Below are 21,324 nucleotides of genomic sequence, written 5' to 3' on the forward strand. Positions count from 1 at the left end.
GCTCTATTTTCTACTGTTTTATGGTGCCTTTAAAACTTGAAACTTATACAATTTAGAGAATAGGAGTCTAAAAAAAATGAATGCTTCCAATACTTGGTGCAATGCAAATAAGTAATTCAAAACTATATATCATGAAACAACTTCAAAGCAACATGTAAGATGGGTAAGATGGGAACCACCCCCTCCAAACTAATTTAAGATAATGATCCTAATTCTGTAATCTCAGGTGAAGCAATGGTAAAAGCAGTCATAATCCTCAGAAAGAATACTAGACAATATTTGGCAGCCAAAGGTATACCTCCAATCTTAGACTCCTCTCTCTTTGCCGAGATTTGGGCTTTTAGCGTACGTGGCCATGTTTCTGATGCATCGACTCAAATCTCTTGCAGGTGATAATTTGAAGGTGATTGCCTCAACTTGCTCGTTATTATTAACAAGGATGAGTACATCCTTTCCAACCTCAACACCTTCATCCTGGACTATATTACCATGATGACTAGAACTACGGAGATCGAGCTACAACACATTAAGGAAACCGAGCAATGGGTCGAGATGTTGGATGTTGGATGGAGATGTACGTACCAAGTGTTCTAGGAATGTTTCAAAAGATGATCTATCTAGATTTTTTTTTTTGAAAACGAAAGTTTCATACATAACGTGTACGAATACAGCTAAAAAAAATTTAAAAATAATACATCACGGAGAGCAGTAGGCAACTTTGCCTCTCCCTCCTATAAGTAGTCTCCCGAGTGGTTAGTAACAAGCCTGTCAGAAGCCATGGCCTGGATATCTCTCATCAGTGGATGGTAGTCGCCGAGCCCTCAGAAGTTTGCAGGATTCATCCAATAACTATCGCAGAGTCACCCTCCAAAAGAATGTCTCACTCCTGTAAGGCACATCGAACATAGCACAAGTTTGATTAGGTCGCTCTCAACTCTGCTCTCTGGCACCGATGTATCAAACAAGTGGCCACCTCAGGCTGCAATCATTCTGAAATCTTTTTCTATGAGAATGTGACAGTAGGCTATTGCCGTTATCAATCAAAAAAAAAAAAGAAAAAAAAAAAGAAAAAACACGCACAACTACACTCGATTAGTAGGCCTTGGTGATGACATCAAAAATAAAAGGTACTCCAAGAACAAACTTCCAACTCAGCTAGTTTGGTGTTTTGATGGTGGTGGAGTCATCCGAAAGTCAAAAGGTCCATCCCACAAGCTGTTACTAATACTATTTAAAACGCAAGTAGGCCTTGAACTCCAAAACTCCAAAAACTCCAGCCTAGAAAACTCCTCTTCTATTCCCTCTTTACCACCGTCCGTCACTCCTCAGCGGACTCATCATTAATTATTTCTTTCTTTTTTTTTCTTTCTTCTCTCTCTTTTCACGCCCGCTACCTCGTTGCGTCGTGCGGTTCCCATGCGGCCTCACCCACGAGAACCCCAAGGCCCTTCCACCCTATAAATACCCTCGCCACCCCCGATCCCTCGTCACGCCCTCACTGCCGATGGCTTCGACTCCGATGAAGCGCTCCTCGAGCCCGTCCCAAACCCTAACCCTTGCCGGCGGCTCCCCGGAGGCCCTCGTCCTGGACGCCATGCGCTCCGCCGCCGGTGCCGCCGCCCTCGCCTCCGCGCCTCTCCCGCCGGTGCCCTCGCTGCCGGAGCTGAGGTTCGGGCCCGCCGTGGAGGGGCTCGCGCTGGAGGAGAAGGCGCCGTCCAGGGTGCTTTGCTGCGAGGAGATAAATGGAAGGCGGTGGAATTACGTCGTGGAGGAGGAAGGGCCCGGAAGGCTGCGGCGGGGCTCGGCGTTGAAGTCCGTCTCGTTGCAGACCCCGGCGGCTCCAATGGATGTAAGCCTTTTGATTTCTGTCCCTTTTTATCTTCTTCAGGGCTGATCTTGATACGTTTGTTGCGTCTTTTAGTGAGTTTCTTGGTTTCTTTCTTTCTTTTAATTCATGTAGTTTTGTTGTCTTTCAATCCTTTGTGATCTGGAGGATTTCTTGTTGTTTTCTGTTTTATCTTTGTATTATAATCTATTCAGGGGAAATTGCTCACTAATTTGGTCTGTCTGGCTGCAGCATTGCTTCTTGTATTGAGACGTTTAAGTAATTTGTGCAATGAGTATGTCTGTAGAAAAACCTTTGCAACTGGATTTCTAATTTAATGTAATTTTTCAACCATTGCTGTGCCATAGAGCATGTATGCCTCTAGTTTATCTGACCTCGACACGTCGATTTCCTTTTGCTTTGGTTTTTGGCAAAATGTTGCAAATTGTTAGTTCATTGTGCTTGGGACTTCTTTTATAAGTAGGTCTCCTGTTATTCCATTTATACTTCTCATATTTGGTCAATTAGATCAAGGGACTAATTTGACTGAGGTTCATGGGAAGTTCAGCTAATCTGAAAAATAAGAATTTAAGAAATCTGCAAGTGGAAGGAAAAAAGCTAATATGTTGGGAAAGTTATAGTAATGAAATAGATTATTCTTATGTTAGAACAAAGGAAGAAGTTTTCAGTTGTTCTAGGTTCTCTTAATATTATCAAATGAATGCCATGACATTTTCCTTTTATGTGTATAACATTTTCCTTTTATGTTATCAAATGAATGCCATAACATTTTCCTTTTATGTGTATAACAGTGATGCAAACAAATCCCTCTCCATTCAGAAAATTGACATGTTTGAGATTCAGATTGTCTTTGGAAATTCAGCCAGCTATGAAGCTTTAGAATGGGTTTTACAATTCTGGAGAGCATGTGAAAATCTTCTTTGGGATGAAAATGTCATTATTAAGATGGGTGTTTTGTAAGATATTTTGAAAAAGAGGAGGGTCTCAATTTTGGAGTATTGACACTGTTCCTAGATTTTACAGACCTATTCATTCTGCTTTAGTTTTTCAAAAACTTCAGAAAAGGATCACGAAAAAATCTTAGAGCACTCAATTGTTTATGTCATGGTTACCTGCGTCCACATATCTCCTTTATTTAATGTGGACAAGATAACCTGGTATAAAGCTTAGAATATTTTTGGTAATTTTCAGCTCATCATGTGCCAATAATTTATTCTCCATATCACTTTGCTTATATCTAGTTGAGAAAGCAGACATATGTTGAGTTCTCTTGCCTATGCTGAAATTTCAGGATATGTAAAAAGGAAAGACAAGAGGAGACAATGCTTGCTTTCTTTGCAAAAGGTTAGATGTTGCAGGGTAATGCTTATTAACTTTTTGTTGAAGGAATAATTTCCCTTGAAGAGGTGCGGTGGGGGTTTGGATTTGAGAATGAAATACTTTAGTCATATTTGGAACTTTGAGTTGGGTGATTATAAAGATACAAAATTGTAAAAGCAACAAAGCATGGTGGACTAAATTATGAATGACATTTTGGTTTCCAAAGAAGATGCACTTGATGCTTTCAAGCTTCAGCTGACTATATTGTCTTGTTGTCAGTTGCTTTTTCCGTGAAATAGACCTTTGTTTGCCTCTATAATTCTTGCTGATATGAAGGGTTTCCTTCTTCAATGAAGGACCTGTTTTTGGTAGTTCAGTGATTATTTTTGTCGTCGATAAGCCCTATGAACCACTTGTCTCAAACCATTGTGAAATGGTGGATTTTATTAGTGGTGTGAAAGAAGTTGACAACCTTTGGCCCTTTGAAATGTCCATATTTTGGCTATATGCTACCTAATTGGAATAGAAGGTTCTAGTGGGATGTTTCGCGCGATGTTGGGATGGGGTACTGAGGCGGGGCGGCACAACTGCGGAAAAACTTGGACTGCCCCATTCTACGGGATTTAAAACCTTGTTGAACATAATTGCTATTGTTGTTGCCATCTATCCCACAATCAAGATTCAATTGATTAAGCTTAATGGGCTAAAAGTTATGTTGGAGCTCACATTATTACTGATTTAAGGCTTCTATTCAACATATGTTCCCATAAATTTTCTCTTTTTTTTGTCTACTACATGGTATTTGATGTTTTCATAATCATAAACATCCTTCTGAGGCTATTATTAGTGTGTGATCAAGCTTTTTAGTGATCAATTAAATGACTTTTGCATACCTTTTGTATTCCTATATTGAGGATCATGTGTGCCACCTTGCAACTTGATCAGGATTCTTAATACCAGATGCTTCCTTATGGACCTTTTATATTGTAAAATTATTACTAAATATAAATTTAAGAATTTGTTGTGGGTTGATTTCTTGATTATACATTCTTATGTTGGTTTAGATTTGCTTCTTCTATTTTAGTTGTGTAGAAAAGTATGTTGGTGATTATGGGCATGTTCAAGTCACAAGTATCCCATGGCCATTCCTACAAGACATACTATTCATATAGTTTCTTTGAAAAAATAAAAAAGGACGGCCTAGTGCAAAGGCTCCTTCCATTGCAAGGTTTAGGGAGGGTCAAATTTATGTAGCCTTACCTCCGCGTGCAGTTCGAACCCATGACCTGTAGGTCATAATGGAGCAACTTTATTGCTGCGTCAAGCCTTACTCTTGAAAATATATATAAAAAATTTATCAAGGGCCCAACCAGGTTTGAACCGGTGACCTATTGATCTGCAGTCAATTGCTCTACCATTGAGCTATAGACCCATTACGACTTTCTAGGGGTTTGCTTATCCTAGTACCACTCTCACCCAAGCAAGCTTAATTGCGGAGTTTTGTTGGGATGTGGTGCACTAATGCTGACATTTTTTCTTTAGAAAAATATATTTATTAATAAAATGCTTGGAGGGAGCCTTGCCCAAATTCTATAATTTGATAGGTGAAAGGATTGTGCTATTTAATATTTTGAGGAGAAAAAGGGTTTGAGAAAATGCTTGGCTTCCATAGATATACCGAGTGCAATAATGCCAAGTGTGGAACATTGAAGAAGGAAGATGAAACGGTGGCTTGAGATGAGATCAAGCTATCAAAAGTGAAATCTAGGACTTGTTGATGATACTAGTTAAAATCAAAGCGTAAGTTTCATAGAGTATGTATGGATAGTTGAACTTGAAATTATGAGTTTAATGTTGGATAGAACTAGGAAGGCAGAGAGAGATTGGGCCAAGATAATGAGGAAAAGCTAATGGATTTGAGAGGATGTTCATTAACATTTAGGGTTGAATTTACTTTACCCTGTGCCTTTTCTAGACGACCTATTATTCAGAGAAAAAGGAAAATGAGGTGGATAGAGTGTAAAACATAGGACTTACTAACAGAGGAGGACTCATTAAGTGGTTAAGCTATACTCTGTGCCTTTTCTGCATTACCTTATTTTCTTTTTGAAAAGAGAAGGTAGGAAGTGGTTATGCAACCCTTCAGCGGAACATATACTGGCTTTTACATGGCATTGCTGATTAACATTAAGTGACATCTATTTGTTCTCACTTCTTGTCATATATGAGAAGAAAAAAATATTAGATTCATGTGCAATTCGAGTATGGAAAGCATTTAATGCCTTTATTCATGTTTTCCATATATTCTTGGATTTTTTTAATTTTTGCTGCAGTATGTCATTATACTTTATAATTCATATAAGCAGAAGTAGTTGCAGATAACATTTCTTTGTATAGATTGATTCTAAAAAAAAAAATTCTTCAAAAAGTGGGAATAATTGAAAGCTACAGATTCTAGCTTTTATTGCATCGTTAACGTATCATATGGCGCAGGAGTTGGTCTCATTTATAAGATCCTATGTTGTACCGGAAGGCTTTCCGGATAGTGTTACACCTTCTTATGTGCCATACATGACATGGAGAGCTTTGAAGGTATTCTTTTCTCTTTAACTTGAACATCGGATTTTTAAGTTAATTCCTGCATGCTTGTGCTACATTCATGGACAAAGGTATGCATCTGACCTGCTATCAGATTGACCATTCTCTTGATGTACTAATAAAAATCATCTCCTTTCAGCATTTCTTTGGGGGAGCAATGAGTGTTTTTACAACACGGGCACTTCTAAGTTCGGTTGGAGTATCCCAAAGTAGAGCCACTTCAGGTGCTGTTGCCATTAACTGGATTCTTAAGGTAAAGACCAGCATAAATCACGACGGTTTTGTTGTACCCTAATTTTCCAAGAAAAAAGTATTTGCTTTACAGAACATCCATAATTTTAGTTTATTTGGATGGGTAGAACTTCCAGAATAATAATCCTGACCATAAATATGCAAGGACAACCTAAGTACAGCTGGTTCCATGGTTTTTCTGTTCAAATTCAATTTCTTGTCTGGTTATTTACTTGAGCAGCTCCACTATCTTTTTGTAAATGAAATCATCGTTCTTATAGGTTCATTTTCTTCGTCATTTCAATATCTTTTGTTTAGTGTAGCTATTAAAAGGAGTATTCAGTTGTCTCCTAAATCCAACATTTTAAAATCGATGGAGACTTCTGGTACTAGGGCTCTAAAAGTTTTGATATATAGGGGCAACCTGAAAATAAAAAGTCCAGTCACATAGGTTTTTCTGGTTAAAATAATAGTGATGCAGGACAGAAGAAGGAGAGATGAGAAGAAGAAGAGGAAAGAGAAGAAGGAGAAGAAGAAGGCAGAGGGAGAGGGCAACACAATATTCTGTATTCTCAAATCTCAATAATACAAACTATATTCTCAATGAACACAGTAATGGGTTTATATAGACAACACAAAACCCTAATAAGAGTTCACATAGAAATAAAATATTCGAAGTCATAAAATGCTGGTCGTAGAGTCCATGCAAAAATAAAAGTCCTTAATTCCTAAATAAAATAAATTTTCTAATTTCTATATTTGCACCTAAGAGAAATGCGTCTAGATTGCTTATTAAACAGTCCGCCATCAAGTAGAGATTGAAACTGCATCGATGTCATCTTTTGTTATAGTCTTGCTATTGATATTTTTGAGTCGAAATTACTTGCTTAGGTTTGATGTTGGATACTTCTTCAACTTTTGTAATTATACTTAAATTTGATGTAGTTCAAATCAGGATATTGGTTCTATGGAATATTCGTTCAATTTTTTTTTTATACAAAAGTTAGTTAAAAGTAATAATAACAAGGTTATTTTTCTTACTGGCAAGTGCATGCTTGAAAGGATGTTGCAAGATGACATGCAATGTGAGGCTTGTCCTATATGTGCCTAGTGTTATTTGAATTTGTTTTCGTCCCCTTGGTAATGGGAATAAAATTATGTTTTGCGATATGTAGTTTTATTTGAAGGGGAATTATCTGGGTGGTTGGCTGGGTCCCGGGGGAATTAGTTCTGCCAATCTTCAAATACTGTAGAAGAAAGAATGTGGCTTCAAAACAATTTTTTTTTTGCCCCTGGAAAAAAAATCATTGTATGGCATGCCATCTGTTCCACATATCCTTGGCTATGGAGTTCCTTTCTGTAGTAACTTTTGAGTTTGACACACCATAAAATATATGGGGAAACGAGAAGAAATCACTTTAATGAAAACCTTGTATCTCTTTTTGCCTTGTCTCAATCTGTTACTTCTTTTGAAAATAGGGGGCCACCACCAATCATTGTGAATTACCCAGGTCAAACTGCTAGGTAAGCACCTTCCTTTCTTGGTTGAAATTTTGAATGCAGAACCTCCTTGAAATGGACAAGAGGTGAAACCATTGGGCTATAGGTTGGGAACCCAGCTTCAACAATCTCTTACTGTTATTATCATGGTTTTTGTGCTTGCTTTTCTCTTCAAATTTTGCCTGCACCACCTTCTTCTGTGCATAAAAGAAAAAAAAGAGAGAGCTAATAGTGTAAAAATATTGAGGCATCCCTTATTTTCTTGAGAAACTCTAACAATGCCTTTTATGCAATGCAGGATGGGGCTGGACGTGTTGGGAAAATGCTTTTTGCACGCCAAGGAAAAAAATTTGACTATGATCTAAAGCAGGTTATATTAGTAAACATGTTTCTTAGCACCTTTTTTTTTCTATTCGGGACTGATTTCATTTGCAAATCTTATTGATGAATATAAATCAGATTGTGTTTCAGCTTCGGTTTTCAGGTGATCTCTTAATGGAGTTGGGTGCTGGAATAGAGTTAGCAACAGCTGCTGTGCCACACCTTTTTCTACCATTGGCTTGTGCAGCCAATGTGGCAAAGGTTAGCTTGTTTGTGCAGTTAGTTTTTTTTGAATTGATAAAATTTATAAAGTGGAATTTTTACATCCTCAAGATATTTATGAATATGATCCTCCTCCCCTTATATTGATGCAGAATGTTGCTGCTGTGACATCAACGTCAACACGTGCTCCGATCTACAAAGCATACGCAAAAGGTGAAAATATTGGGGATGTCACCGCTAAAGGTGAATGTGTTGGCAATATTGCAGATCTGGTATGCTATCTGCATAGCCTTTTCAACTGTACTTTTTCCTAAACACATTTGATGCTTATATGGCACACAACCCTGAAAAGCTAGAAGTAGGATGATTATCTCTAGGTAATTCTAAGGCAGAACTGTTGGCTACATTTTGTAGCTGACATTTAAAATTGGATCTCTTTTTGTCAAATTTTCTTAAAGTGAAAATTATAGTGTAGAAGTGAGATAATCTTAAAAATAATGCAAGCATGTCTTTTTGTCAGTAAAAAATGAACTGTTATTCATAATGCAAGAGAACTAGAAATAGAGGGATAAGGAAAAGCACTATATGTCAGCCCAGAAAACAACAATAATGCAAAATCTAATGAAGAACATGCTATATTTCATAGATAAGGATGTTCTACTAGTTTGATAGTTTATTGATAATTAAGATCCTGTTCCTGTTCTATATGATGACTTTTGACAGGCAAGTGCCTCTTAGTCTGCACGATTCCACTTCCTGACTTCTGCAAATTCTAACATTCTCCCATATTCTCAAAGTGCCAAGGATAAAAGGTTGAGCTTGATTTATGGTTATGTAGTAGTTTGTGTAATGGGTTGATTCTTGATTGGAGGAATATTATGGGCTTTAATAGGAAAGAGGAGGTAGGATCATGGTGGAAGATGAAGTCTCCTTCCTTTCTCTCTAGATGATGATCAGTTTGGATCTTTCTTTGTTCCTTTCTTTTTATGAGGGTATGAGGACTGGTGATATATGTGTGGGTGAGGGAGTTAGAGAAAAGTGAGCAACAGTTTGTGGGTAGGTCTCTCTTTAATTAGTGGAATGACAAAGATGTGGAAAGAATATTTGAATTCTCACTCAGATAGATCTAATAGGTATATTTGATGGGACTAGACTTTAATTGGAGAAAATGTAAGAGTTTTGGATGGATATAGGCATAGAATATCTGGAGTTATTTATGTAGTTTAGAGATAAATTAGAGAGAGAAGTGGGGAGTTATAAAGAACTTCGGAGATAAAATTTACCACATTAAAATAAAGCTCCCTTGGGAACTTCTATATTACATGGAAAACACTCAACTTCTTTGCTCCTTGATCAATGAGTTCCTGTGGATCTAAGATATGAGATTTTAGCATCCTACCAAGGAGAGCAAGATTAGTCCTAATCATCCATTCATGACTTTCAAGCTTTTTGATTGGTAAGAATTCGTCATTATTCATTAACCTTGTTGTATGATATCTAACTCTTTAGCCAAGCCTTTGAATGAATGGAAATCTTACAAATAAGATATGGATATATAACAAACACATATGTATACAACACACACACACACATATCTATATATGCGCACACGTGCGCACACACACACACACGTATATATATATATATATATACATACATACATATATATATATGTGCATATATATATATATATATATCAACGTATATGTACAGATATATATCTACATATAACTACAAATATGTACATATATATATATATATTTGTGTATATATATACATATACGGATATATACGTACGTATTATATATATCTATGCATATATATATATATGTGTGTGTGTGTGTGCGCGCGCGCGTGTGCATAGATATATATATCAATATATTTGTACAGATATATATCTACGTATAGGTATAGATATATATCTATGTATAATACATATATACATACACACACACACACATATATATATATATATATCTGTATATATAAATATGTACATATATATATATATATATGTCCATATATGTATATATGGACATATATATATATATTATTACAATCATAATTTTATATTATTATTGTTATAATAATAGTTATATTATGATAATATACGATATTATTATTATAATAATATTATAATATACGATTAATAATATAAATGATAATATATCAGATTATATTACGTTATATTATATTCTATTATATGATTATATTATAATAATATGATATTATTATTAAGTATTTATAATAATGTTTAATAATACCATAATATAATCTATTATTAGATTATATTCTTAATAGATTATTTCTAATCTGTTATATTATATTATATTGCTGTATTATATTACAATATTATTATATTATATTATATATTATGTTATAATTGTAATAATGTTATATTACATTGTAGTAATATGTTCTATTAATAATACATTACCATATCATGTCATATCATATTATGTTATATTATTATGTTTAAGTATTCAATATTATATTACACTATATTATAATAATATTATATAAAATAATAATATTTTAATATATAATAATATATAATATTATATTGTATTATACTTCAATATGCAATACTATGCAATATTCTTTATTGTCATTTTATCATACCAAAAGTACTTTCTTATTTTGGTTAATGAACATATATTAAAGTTTTACAGTACTTTAAAAATGTAGTTACCGAATAGCAAATAGTTTTTAATAAAAACACTATTTCTAAAAGTTCTACTTTCCGAAAGCTCTACTGCTAATAGCAATTCCAAACAGGTCCTTAATGATGTTATCAATAAAACTGCATGCTCCTTTGCAGAGCATTATACACTTTGTTTGCAATTGAATATTATTTAATTTGCTGATTATTAGCATACACTACTTAGTTGTAGCTGTTGTAGTGATTTCTTGAACTTTCTGTCATGCAAAGTTGGGAACTGGACTCAGTATCTTATTTTCAAAGAGAAATCCGTCACTGGTGGCTTCTTTTGCCTTCCTCTCTTGTGGATATGTTCTCAGCTCTTATCAAGAGGTTTGTCTCTCTTTTGTAGTCAGCTCTTGCATTTTTACATCTGCAGCTTAAGTTTTAAAAAAACCTTTCACCTTATGGTTCTTTGCCAGGTGAAATCTATTGTACTGAACACTTTAAACAGAGCGAGATTTACTGTGGCAGTGGAGTCTTTCCTGAAGAGTGGTAGGTTGAGTTTCTAAGAGGCAAATGCAATGATCTAATTTACATAATAACGCATCTAAATGGCTTAAATTTTAAAATAATATTTTTTTATTATTTAAGTTGGTTGCCCTTGTATACATTTCTGTACGTGTAAATCATCATATGCATTTTATCTGACTGGACGTATTTCCATTTCATAAATACGTACATAAGCATGCATACACATGCATGATTCTAGCTTTGCCAGCTATGCTGCTTGCTGCTTATACTGCTATTCACCAGCTCTCCACAATGTATAGCTGTTAAATTGCCAGTTCCAAGCTTTTCAATTAATTTTTTAACATACTTGATACGCAATCATATTGGGAGCTTACTTTTCCTTCATTTATTAGGGAAGCATCATCTCTAATTTAACAAATTGATCATAGCACCATTGGGTAGTGTAGTTGTTATCCTTCCTAGCATATATTTCATCCAAGATAAAGAATTATTCATCAAATGCCTTAATCTGTCAAGTATGAAGTTATCTTCTTGTTAGAGTGACTGACTCCTTACTAACTTGACTGATTTGTTCATCCTTCTGTTTTGTAGGGCATGTCCCTTCCTTGAAGGAAGGAAATTCCAAGGAGAATATATTCAATCCTCCATGGGCAAAACATGCACCCATTTTTCTAGGTCTGTAACTTTAATGTTACATGTTTTTGCATGCTTAGCGTTCTAGGCTCACATATGCTCCCCTTTAAAATTTTTGTAGGCCCAAGACTTTGGGATGCATTTCAGGAACCTCGTTCATTTCTTGCCATAGAATCCTTGTTCAAGGTATTATCTCAGACTGCCTTTTCCAATGTTGCTTTTGGTTCCTGTTTATTATGTCAGATGAAGTATAACTGTCCAGATCTTATATGACGCTCGTTTATCTCTGAAATTTTACAATTTTTAGATTTACACCTTGAAATAGCCGTCTTCCTTTTGCTACCACTGTGATCCGGCTTCATGATGTTTTCATGTCTTGAAAACTGTGTCTCTCACATTCAGATTGTCTTTTTTTTGTAATTATTTTTTGGGTAATATATCATCTTTTAATCTTTATTGACAGGAAGAAAGATACATAGTTACCTACAATCCTTCAAAGGGTAATATTTATGCATTACTCAAGGATGAAGCAAAGTCTGATGACATTTTGAAAGCAGCTTTCCATGTAAGCGTCAATTCTTTCGAGCATAAGTTATTGTATGAGATTTCTATATGTCTGATATTATTCATATATATCTGATATTACAGGCTCATGTGCTTCTGCATTTTATCCGTTCATCAAATGTGAACCAGTCTTCAAGAAAACACATCGGTTTCACAGAATCCTTACGCAACTGTGCAATGCCTACAGATCTAGACTTCGAGACTCATATTGCAGAATCCTGCAAGTTTGTTTCATTGTTGTATGGAGACTTCAAGAAGAAAGCAGCAGAACAGGTAACATGTCGGTGAATTTAAGATTTTGATGTTGCTTATACACATTAGCATTCATCTTATATGCACAATTCCTGCAGTGTTATGTTATATACTGTTATGCTCCTGTTGGTCTATGCATTGATGCACATAAAGAAAAAGGTATGTAACGTGATCAGGAATACTTGGTGAAAATCATGCGGTTTAATTGTCTAAAAATGGAATCACGTGGTCACTTCAAAAATTTACTGGATATGCCTGTTCCCTTAGTTTCATAAGGGAACAAAAAGAAAATGATAAATTGCAGAAGTAACAAAAGGAAATGCTATATTAGTTTTTTAGTGTAAACCATGGGATGAACCGTGAAAGTGCTATTGATTTTTACAGGATTTGACCCTGAGGAACTTGATGATTTTGTTTAGGATGATAAGCTTATGATATTGTTAACAATACAATGTTCGAATGTTCAATAATTATTAGCAGAAATATGGAAAATGTATAAATATTCGTGAAATATAATCTAAGACTATATATGGAAGATAAATCAATCTATGTTTCATATATCTGTAGATGCATTCATTGACATGTAGCAACTGCTTTTTTTTCAAAAAAATGTTCAGCTTTGAAATAGTGGCTGACAGGTAATTATTATGAACCTCAAGATATATTAGGTATAACTGCATTTGATACTTGGACTGAGTTGGTTGTGGCTCTGCCACTTGGAGCTTTAGTTCATGATCAACTAATGAATCTAATTTCTACCCTCCCTCTCATTTTTGTGGACATGTGATGCCTCTCTCTCTCTCTCTCCCCCTCTCTCTCTGTGTGTGTGGGTGCGCGCGCACGCATTCTTGCGCGTCGCTTGTGCAAGACCAATGTTCCAGATAGGGTCATGTCGGATGTAATTGAGTGCTCCATAAAAAGAAAAAGGAAGTATATGCATTTTTGGCATGTTTTAAAGACAGCTATTTTAGTTAACTATAAAGGCTGCCTAGGCTTAGTTGCTAGCCACCTAGGTTGACCTCATGTGTCTTTGCCTCCAAGTGAGCACCCTAGCAGCTCTCCTTAGCATGGGCAGCTCTCCTAACACCTTACTTGCAGTTTTCATTAATTCTTAATTAGTTGTCTCTTTTCTAACTTTATTGATTATTTATTTTGTAATAGAATTACTTGTTGCACTAACTCAAGTTTTGAGCATGCTTTTTTGATCAGAAATATTGTGCAACTTGTAGGAATAATTGCTAGTTTACTAGTTAACATGCCACACTATGCAGAGTTAGGTCCCTAAATAACGTACTAGTGTTCCCTTGATATACACTGTTTCTCTTAAAATTTTCGTTTATATCTAATTTTTTATATTAATAACTCGAGTTAATATTAAATATTTTTATGATCATTTGCCTCGGTAGCCCCCTAAATCCCTGCACTCCTAATCACTATGTGGCTCCCTACATGCCTACATGATGCAGCCATCTTTTAGAATACTATTTTTCCCTTTAACTGGGTGTTTAAAGAACCTTGGTTCAATCATCTTTATATCTTCCACAGGCAACCTAAAAGGTATGGTCAATCAAATAATCTGTCATGCAATTACAAGTATGTGATTTTTGTGGTTCTTTGGTTGTTCAATGGGGAACTTCTTTCAATTTAGTATGTAAGTTGACTTACAATAATTTGTCATAACTTATAAAAGCAATGGTTTGACAACTGCTACCCTTTCCCCGAAAAAGGGGGTTCCGCTAGATATGCTTCCATTATCCTCGGTTCTATAGGTATGTACCTCAGAAACACAGAAACGACAGGGACTGTATTTATCAAATAATGGGAGTATGTTTAACTGTTTAACAGTTTGTTTCTGATATGATCCTTTTTTGCCTTTTTTTGGGGTAAGCATCCTTTTTGCTTTTTCAAAGAGCTCGTTGTCCAGCAGTTATACAATGTTTCTCTCATGACCACTTAGATTTAAAATGGATCATCAGCCTCTGCCTATTCTCAGGTATAGTAATACATGGTGACCTGGATGAGAGATCAGGTCATATGCAGATCAAGCATTTTTGTTGCTATTGCTGGTCCATCAATCCCAATCCACTGCTTGGTCCATTTATGGCTCTGAATACTGCAATATAACATTTGTTAATCTTCAGCTTTCCTCTTATTTCTATTTCAATCTCCAGACTCAGTTGTCTGAAAATGTTTTTAACCTATTCTCACAATGTGGATTTCCTTTTTTTTTTAAAGGGATGGATTATGTCGGAGTCATTGCTTAATCCTGGGAGAGCTCGGCTATGTGGGCTAAAAGAAGAGTAATGCTATGGTTATCATGCATAAAAATAGCAATCTGAGACAGCTCATGCTTTAGATATCACAATCGCAAGTGGAACTGGCAATCTGCACTTGAAACTGGCACTTCAACTGAGATGACAGTCACGACTACTCCAGATATTGTTCCATTTCTTCACATTGTATCTAGACACCCTAACCTCAAATTCCGTTCTTAGCTCTAGATCTTTCTGAACAGCAAGCGGCAAGAAATTCATCCGTGTTCGGCTTGGAAACAAACTGCTGTTGGAAGATGTAAAATGTCATTATGAACTTATGAGTTGATACATTCCTACCTCCACAGCCTCACCTAACACAATTTTTGTGAGCCCTTCCCTTCCTGACTTTTCAGTTTTTATCTTTTCTCTTTAGAAGATTTTGTACTAATACTATATTTAGTACTCAGGAAACTATGAGTTCATAATAGAAGCCTTTTTAGCTGCAAGTTATTAAGTGGTATGTTTTGTGATATGTTATGGGAGCTGTTAGAGCTTCCCAACAGTACTGAAGTTATCCGTGTATGTACCTTTTTCATAACTTGGTTTGCAGGTTAGCCATCTTACCATGGTTGTCAGTAGTCCATACTTAATTACAGGTTTGATATCTTTATTTTCTTTGTTTGTAGACTTTCCTGTTGCCACTATATTATGAACTATTCCAGATTAATATTCAAATATCTGGTGATTCTTTTGATCTGTAGCCTTTACTGTTCCATTCATGCACAAGTATTGGTTAGAGTATTGGTTAGTGATAGACTTCTATCAGAGGCTATGGAAGAATGCAAATACAAAAGCTTGATCTTCCGTGCAAGGATCTTTAGTTTGCAATCAGAGCTGAGAAATCCATCAGTCGTTAGGGCCTTCACAATTGGGACCAGTAATTAGAACCCTGTTCAGGAAAATTGCTTCGAGTGCCTGATGATAAAGTTTTATCCTGAGCCTCACCTTTCACCTTTTTCTGGCGGCTCTCTTTACGTGATTGCTCTCGCAGTACGTATAACTTCTCTTGTTTTGGGTAAATGACGCTAGGTTTCCCGACAGAGAAGCACAGCATGTCATGGTCAATACGGACATGACACAACTCTAGGTTGGATAACCCATACTAGGAACATCCAGTCTGAAAAAACACATGCCACGAACAAGGCCCATGAAGCTTGGCTTCTATGTGGCAATAAAAATTCGGAACATGACATTCTTGATCGTCGATCACTTCAAGATTTTGTCGATTTGGCTGGAAAACGATCTCTTCACAACTCACTCCAATTGGCCTTCCGTTGCCACACGTCTTCTGAACGGGGGCGTTTACTTATTTAGGGATATCCTAAACAGGATACTGCGCTCGCAGCGTGATAAGATTGTTTACGGTGAAACTAGACATTTCACTGTCTCATGTGCTTCTGTTTTAATGCATCGACTGGCTTAGCCAACAAAACGAACATGCACTATTGCGAACTTCTAATTTGCTTCCATTCATAGGTTCATCTGCTTCAAATCCAGGAACTATGCTATAGATGAATTGGGCAACAGTGCCTGTTGTGATAATTGGGTTTGCACCATGAGAGCAATCACTACCAGTCTGAAACTTGAGACGTTAGCTTGAATAACTAATAATTGCCTTGATGGGTTGATTTCAGGGCCCTCGAATTCCTGACAAACATCGATGGCCTTATCTATCTTGCATGGTTACCCGGAATAGCTTGCCTAATTCATGGTCAACCACTCCTTTTCCTCTCTAATCAAAATTCTACCAAGTGAAGTTGTTCCTTCTTCCTTTGTCCAAAATTGCCACTTGTTCTAGTAACTGTACTGTTTATAGATGACTCACCTTACTGCCATGCTATATCCACTCGTGATGACCCTTTACCTAAACCTGCCGAGGGCCAACCATACCATAAAGTATTTACTGTGGGGATTTAAGTGGTCTGGTGAAGGCGTGCTGCCATGGCCTGATGCTGCAATGAGATCATTGAACAAGATAGCTGTCAGGATATCATACTCTGTTCATCAATTCTTGTTCAAGGTCTTACTCCTTGCCTGTTTGCATGCCCATGTCAATAGCTCTTTCTGTCACCATTTATCTGTATCTGAACATAAAAAGGTATTGTCGTCTTCCTGGCAGAAATTGTCGATGGTCAAAACACCACAGCATAGTTTTTAAGTTGGAATTTGAATAGAAGTAAACGACCGGTAGGAGGATTTGAGAACATAAGAGTCCTTAAATTGTCTATAGTTGATCTTAGTTGTATGAAGCAATCATATATAACAAAAACCTGGCACAAGAGGCCATAAATGTTAATGGAAAATTTGACAGAATAAAAGATGGGGAAGATCAAACGAAGAAACCTAGATATTATAACAAATCATAGATATCAGTGGATATTAGCAATAATTGAGTTTATCTTGAACTGAAGTGCGAACAAGTACATTGAGATGATTCACGTAAAAGTAAATTGAGAATAGTCTTGGTTGCATGTATTATTGCTAGAATATCTTTTTTCGGGTAAGAACACTGCGTGTTTATATACTCAAAATGCAGTGCTGTTACGTGAATCGTTCTTCACATTTGGTTTTAAAACTGCTTCAGAATTCCCAGCCTGGAAACTATGTTTGCATATCGTATCTATAGTGTCCCAATTTTAGATTTGGGATGACTTGGCAAGTGAAAAATCTGGCACAATTTGTGGATGAATCTAAACCATATGTAAATAATATGTAAATGTAATAGGATGTACAATTATTGAATATATAGAACTAGAAGCAAATGACATAAAAGCATGGAGGAGACAGAGGCAACAAAACACAACAACAATTGGATACAACTCAGCTCAACTCAACTAAGCCTTAATTCCAAACTAGTTGCAGTTGGCTACATGAATCCTTTTCCTCTGTTCCACTCTGTTTAAAACCAACAACAATAATTCAATCTATTTGTAAATAATTTATATAAAATCAGGAAGAATTTAATGGTCCATTATCCTGAGATGATTTAAAAGGATCGTTTCATATAAGAAATCTGAGACATAAAACTTAGCATATACATATTTCTTAATAATGTATAGTACTAATGTCAAACTATTTTAGGTACAATATATAAAGTTGCTAGGTATTTCTACTGTAAGCATAGATACCTTTTCTTTTCCCCTTCAACTAAGACCATCAGTTCCACCAGCCACCTAGTTGCCGTAAGATATTAGGGGGAATCAAGTGCAGACTGTTATAAACTAGTGCAGATCATGGAAACACCATTTAATCCCTATTGTTTACCTATAATCCCAACCCTTATTATAATGAACACCCCTAAGCCTATGAAGAACAGCCCTAAGACAATCATATATTCTACATTCTCCTGTTTTACGATCGATCATATAGTATGCTAATATTAGAGCAGCCCTTAGGTGCACATGTGCCCAACTTAAGTTTGTCTCTACCACTAAACAGGGCATGTAATGATGACACTAATAGTTGCCTAATGACTTAGTAGATGATTTATTGGTATTCTATGTATCTATAGTCCAATACCAAGGTCTACAATTTATTAGGTGTGGCGCAGCAGTCTCCATCATGACACTGGATGCAGGCCCTACATCTGTCGTCTGATGGGTGTCCAGTGCTGACATTGGTTGCTGTGAAGGTAACTCTGTGGTAACTTTCTTCCCCAGGGCTTGCAATTTGCAATTGCTTGGGTCAAGAAAGCTAGACTGAAAAAATTTGGAAAATAAATACAAAAAGATTATGACTTTGGAAAGAAACATCACATGCCAATGGTCCCAACCTGTTAGAGTGCAATATTTCCTTTCCAAAGAAGAAAAAAGAATTGAGAAAAGTTTTGAGGTTAAGTGTGAAGGTAGAATTTGCTGACCTTGGATGTGTCCCAAGATATATTATTGTTTTCTGAAAAGTAAAGATATTCTGGTGTGATATCCAATGGCTGGTGTACCTGACCATCCAAATAAATGTTTGGATGGCACCCTGGCAACTGAGTTTATGATTCCTCTAAGTATGCTCACCAGGTCTCTGTGATTTAGGGAAATTGAGTTAACTTTCAAGTTTTTGCTTGCTTCTATTTCCTCCTCCTCTTCTTCTTTTCCCCTTTCATCCTTTCTTTTTTTTTTAAAAAAAAAAATCTGAGAATTTGGTGGGAAGCAAAGGTTCCCAGTATCAGTTTGATTTGCAATGTTCTCTCTTTTATCTTGTTCCTGTATATATACATATTTTGTTCAATAAATTTATGCTTCTAGGATACTGGTAAATGATGCCAATATAATATATTGGTAAGAGAAGTTGTTAGCAAATCAAGTGAGACTTAATGAACTTGGCTTGATTCAACTGGATCTTAAATTAACTTGATGTTTATGAGTATGAATGATAAGTAACCAACCACTGAAATAGTGGCCATGCATTTCTTACAAAGTGACCATATCAAGTTCTTTATATATTGGGCCTTGTGTTAATGACTCCATGTTTGAATCTTGAGTAGTGCATCCCACAACTTTGAAGTTTGGTTAATTATAATACCGATGAGTCTCCCTCCCTCTCTCTCTCTCTCTCTCTCTCTAAGAATTATAACAATATTGGCTTGAAGTGTTTGGTATGCCAATCTTTAGCATTATTAAACCTATAAAAGAAGCATGCGCCGAGAGTTAATAGATCCATAAACATATAGTTTCTTCTAGATGATACGTGAGACAAATATGTCTCATGACCATATATATACTGTGTTGGCATTATCAAAGCTATAAAAGGAGCATGTTATAGAGTTAATGGAGATGTAAAATAATAGTTTCTTTTCGATGATATGTGAGGCAAATGTCGCTTGATCGCATGAACTGTGTTTCATAGATTGAAAACTAACTGTTGAGCACGAGGGATTTACACCGGCAACCTCCGGCAAACTTGAGCTTTAATACCATGCTAAGCAATCAATTAATCCCAAAAGCTCAAGCTGATAGTGAAAAGGTCAATAATATATATCATGCTTAACAACAGTGAATCACTTTATAGAAATTTCTTTTATAAGATTTAGTTATTTATTATTTCGTCGCATCAATTTGTATTCAATGTAGGTGCATTAGAAAAGTGAAAATAGCAGCAAACATATATCTCCCCGTAGAAACACCAATTTCCTCCTGTGTGAGCTATTATTAATCCCTATTGTGCAACAACTCAAGAGGTGCAATCAACCATCAGATTATTATCCTGAAAATATCTGAAATAAAAATATTATGACCACAACTTTTAATTTTCATGAAAATGCTCCCAACCTCCTACTGAATGAGAAAGTACCAAAAACAAAAGCATATAGTAAAGAGCATGGATCCTTTATGATGCACGGACTGTATCATAAAGTGTTGTACCATACTCGATGGCTGTAATTAGAAGATTGATGGCTATCATAGAAGATGGCTTTACATGCCACACACGGGATGCTGTTGTTGATAGCCGTTCATCTCCTGATGGCGGCCATCCAACATAGTATAGCACCCTGCAGCGGCGCACCGCAGGGGATCCCAAATCTATTGCAAAACCATTACGTAACATCCTTGTTTTCGCTTTTTAGGGTCATAACCCTGTACAACCTGGATAGAAACCTTCATTTGCCTTCTACTGAATACACAAGTTTTTTAGTGTGAATTACGAAATCACTGACCACTCAAATTTTAGACAGGATTTCTAGTCTTTAATCCTTAGGGTCATCCCATGTTGGCAAGAACAACATCAAGCCTTGCTCACAGTTAAGTTGTACATAGATTTCAAATTAGAGTAGCAGCTGAAAAGAAAAACATGCTGGTTTTGGATTGTGCTCTTGTGGCATCCATCAGTGTCTCCAACCTTTGTTGTAAATGCCATTAAATGGATGCGGAGGGTTTCTCGTACCATTCACCAAGGCCATGGGCCCCTGTACTTGCTTGTGAGCCAGTCCAAACTGCTACTGTCTATTCCCAGATCATGGGAGGAGAGGACTATCTAGAGAGCTAGGTGGCCTCTATACAATTAATTGATTCTTTGTAGCCGGAGAGAGTTGCATGAGCATGAATTGACAATGAGAAAAAAAAAAAAAATCCCATCTGATGTTAGTGAACCAAATCGTGCCATTAGCATCGTGAATAAATCTTTATCGACTCGTTAATGCGAAGAACTAGCTCAGTAGAAGGAATATTAGATGATCTGCCATCAAGTCGCAGCGAATTAAGCAAATCGCATCCATTATCGCTGCAATAAAAGAAAAGCATCAAAGCTTGCTTGTTTGAACTAAGTAGGTGATATTTCTACTTTGTAGTCTCAGTCAAAAGGCAGAGGAACATGAGATGGTCTGAACAAATTACTAGCCTCTCAATGAACAAGTATTG

General features: G+C 36.1%; 1 protein-coding gene and 1 non-coding gene across 2 annotated transcripts; one reads left to right on the plus strand and one right to left on the minus strand.

The window, feature by feature from the left end:
• The first annotated feature begins 1,286 nt into the window (after window positions 1-1,286).
• LOC103720825 (protein root UVB sensitive 6) lies at window positions 1,287-15,431 on the plus strand. Its single transcript, XM_008810740.4, has 13 exons — window positions 1,287-1,849; window positions 5,660-5,758; window positions 5,904-6,017; window positions 7,794-7,865; window positions 7,967-8,077; window positions 8,191-8,310; window positions 10,971-11,072; window positions 11,162-11,234; window positions 11,805-11,888; window positions 11,968-12,032; window positions 12,310-12,411; window positions 12,495-12,683; window positions 14,898-15,431. Exons 1-13 carry the CDS (start codon window positions 1,505-1,507, stop codon window positions 14,964-14,966), a joined length of 1,545 nt encoding a protein of 514 aa, XP_008808962.3. The 5' UTR covers window positions 1,287-1,504; the 3' UTR covers window positions 14,967-15,431.
• On the minus strand, window positions 4,527-4,598 carry TRNAC-GCA. The gene has a single exon. It is a non-coding gene; the product is annotated as a tRNA-Cys (tRNA).
• Window positions 15,432-21,324: the final 5,893 nt, after the last annotated feature.

This window comes from Phoenix dactylifera, chromosome 14, assembly GCF_009389715.1.
Source record: "Phoenix dactylifera cultivar Barhee BC4 chromosome 14, palm_55x_up_171113_PBpolish2nd_filt_p, whole genome shotgun sequence".
Taxonomy (NCBI): Eukaryota; Viridiplantae; Streptophyta; class Magnoliopsida; order Arecales; family Arecaceae; genus Phoenix; species Phoenix dactylifera.

Bases quoted from the DNA above. Each gene is read 5' to 3' on its own strand.
- LOC103720825 (XM_008810740.4), top strand. From the start codon at position 1,505: ATGGCTTCGACTCCGATGAAGCGCTCCTCGAGCCCGTCCCAAACCCTA. The intron at 6,018-7,793 runs GTAAAGACCAGC...TATGCAATGCAG, and splicing joins CCATTAACTGGATTCTTAAG to GATGGGGCTGGACGTGTTGG. The intron at 12,033-12,309 runs GTATTATCTCAG...CTTTATTGACAG, and splicing joins CCATAGAATCCTTGTTCAAG to GAAGAAAGATACATAGTTAC.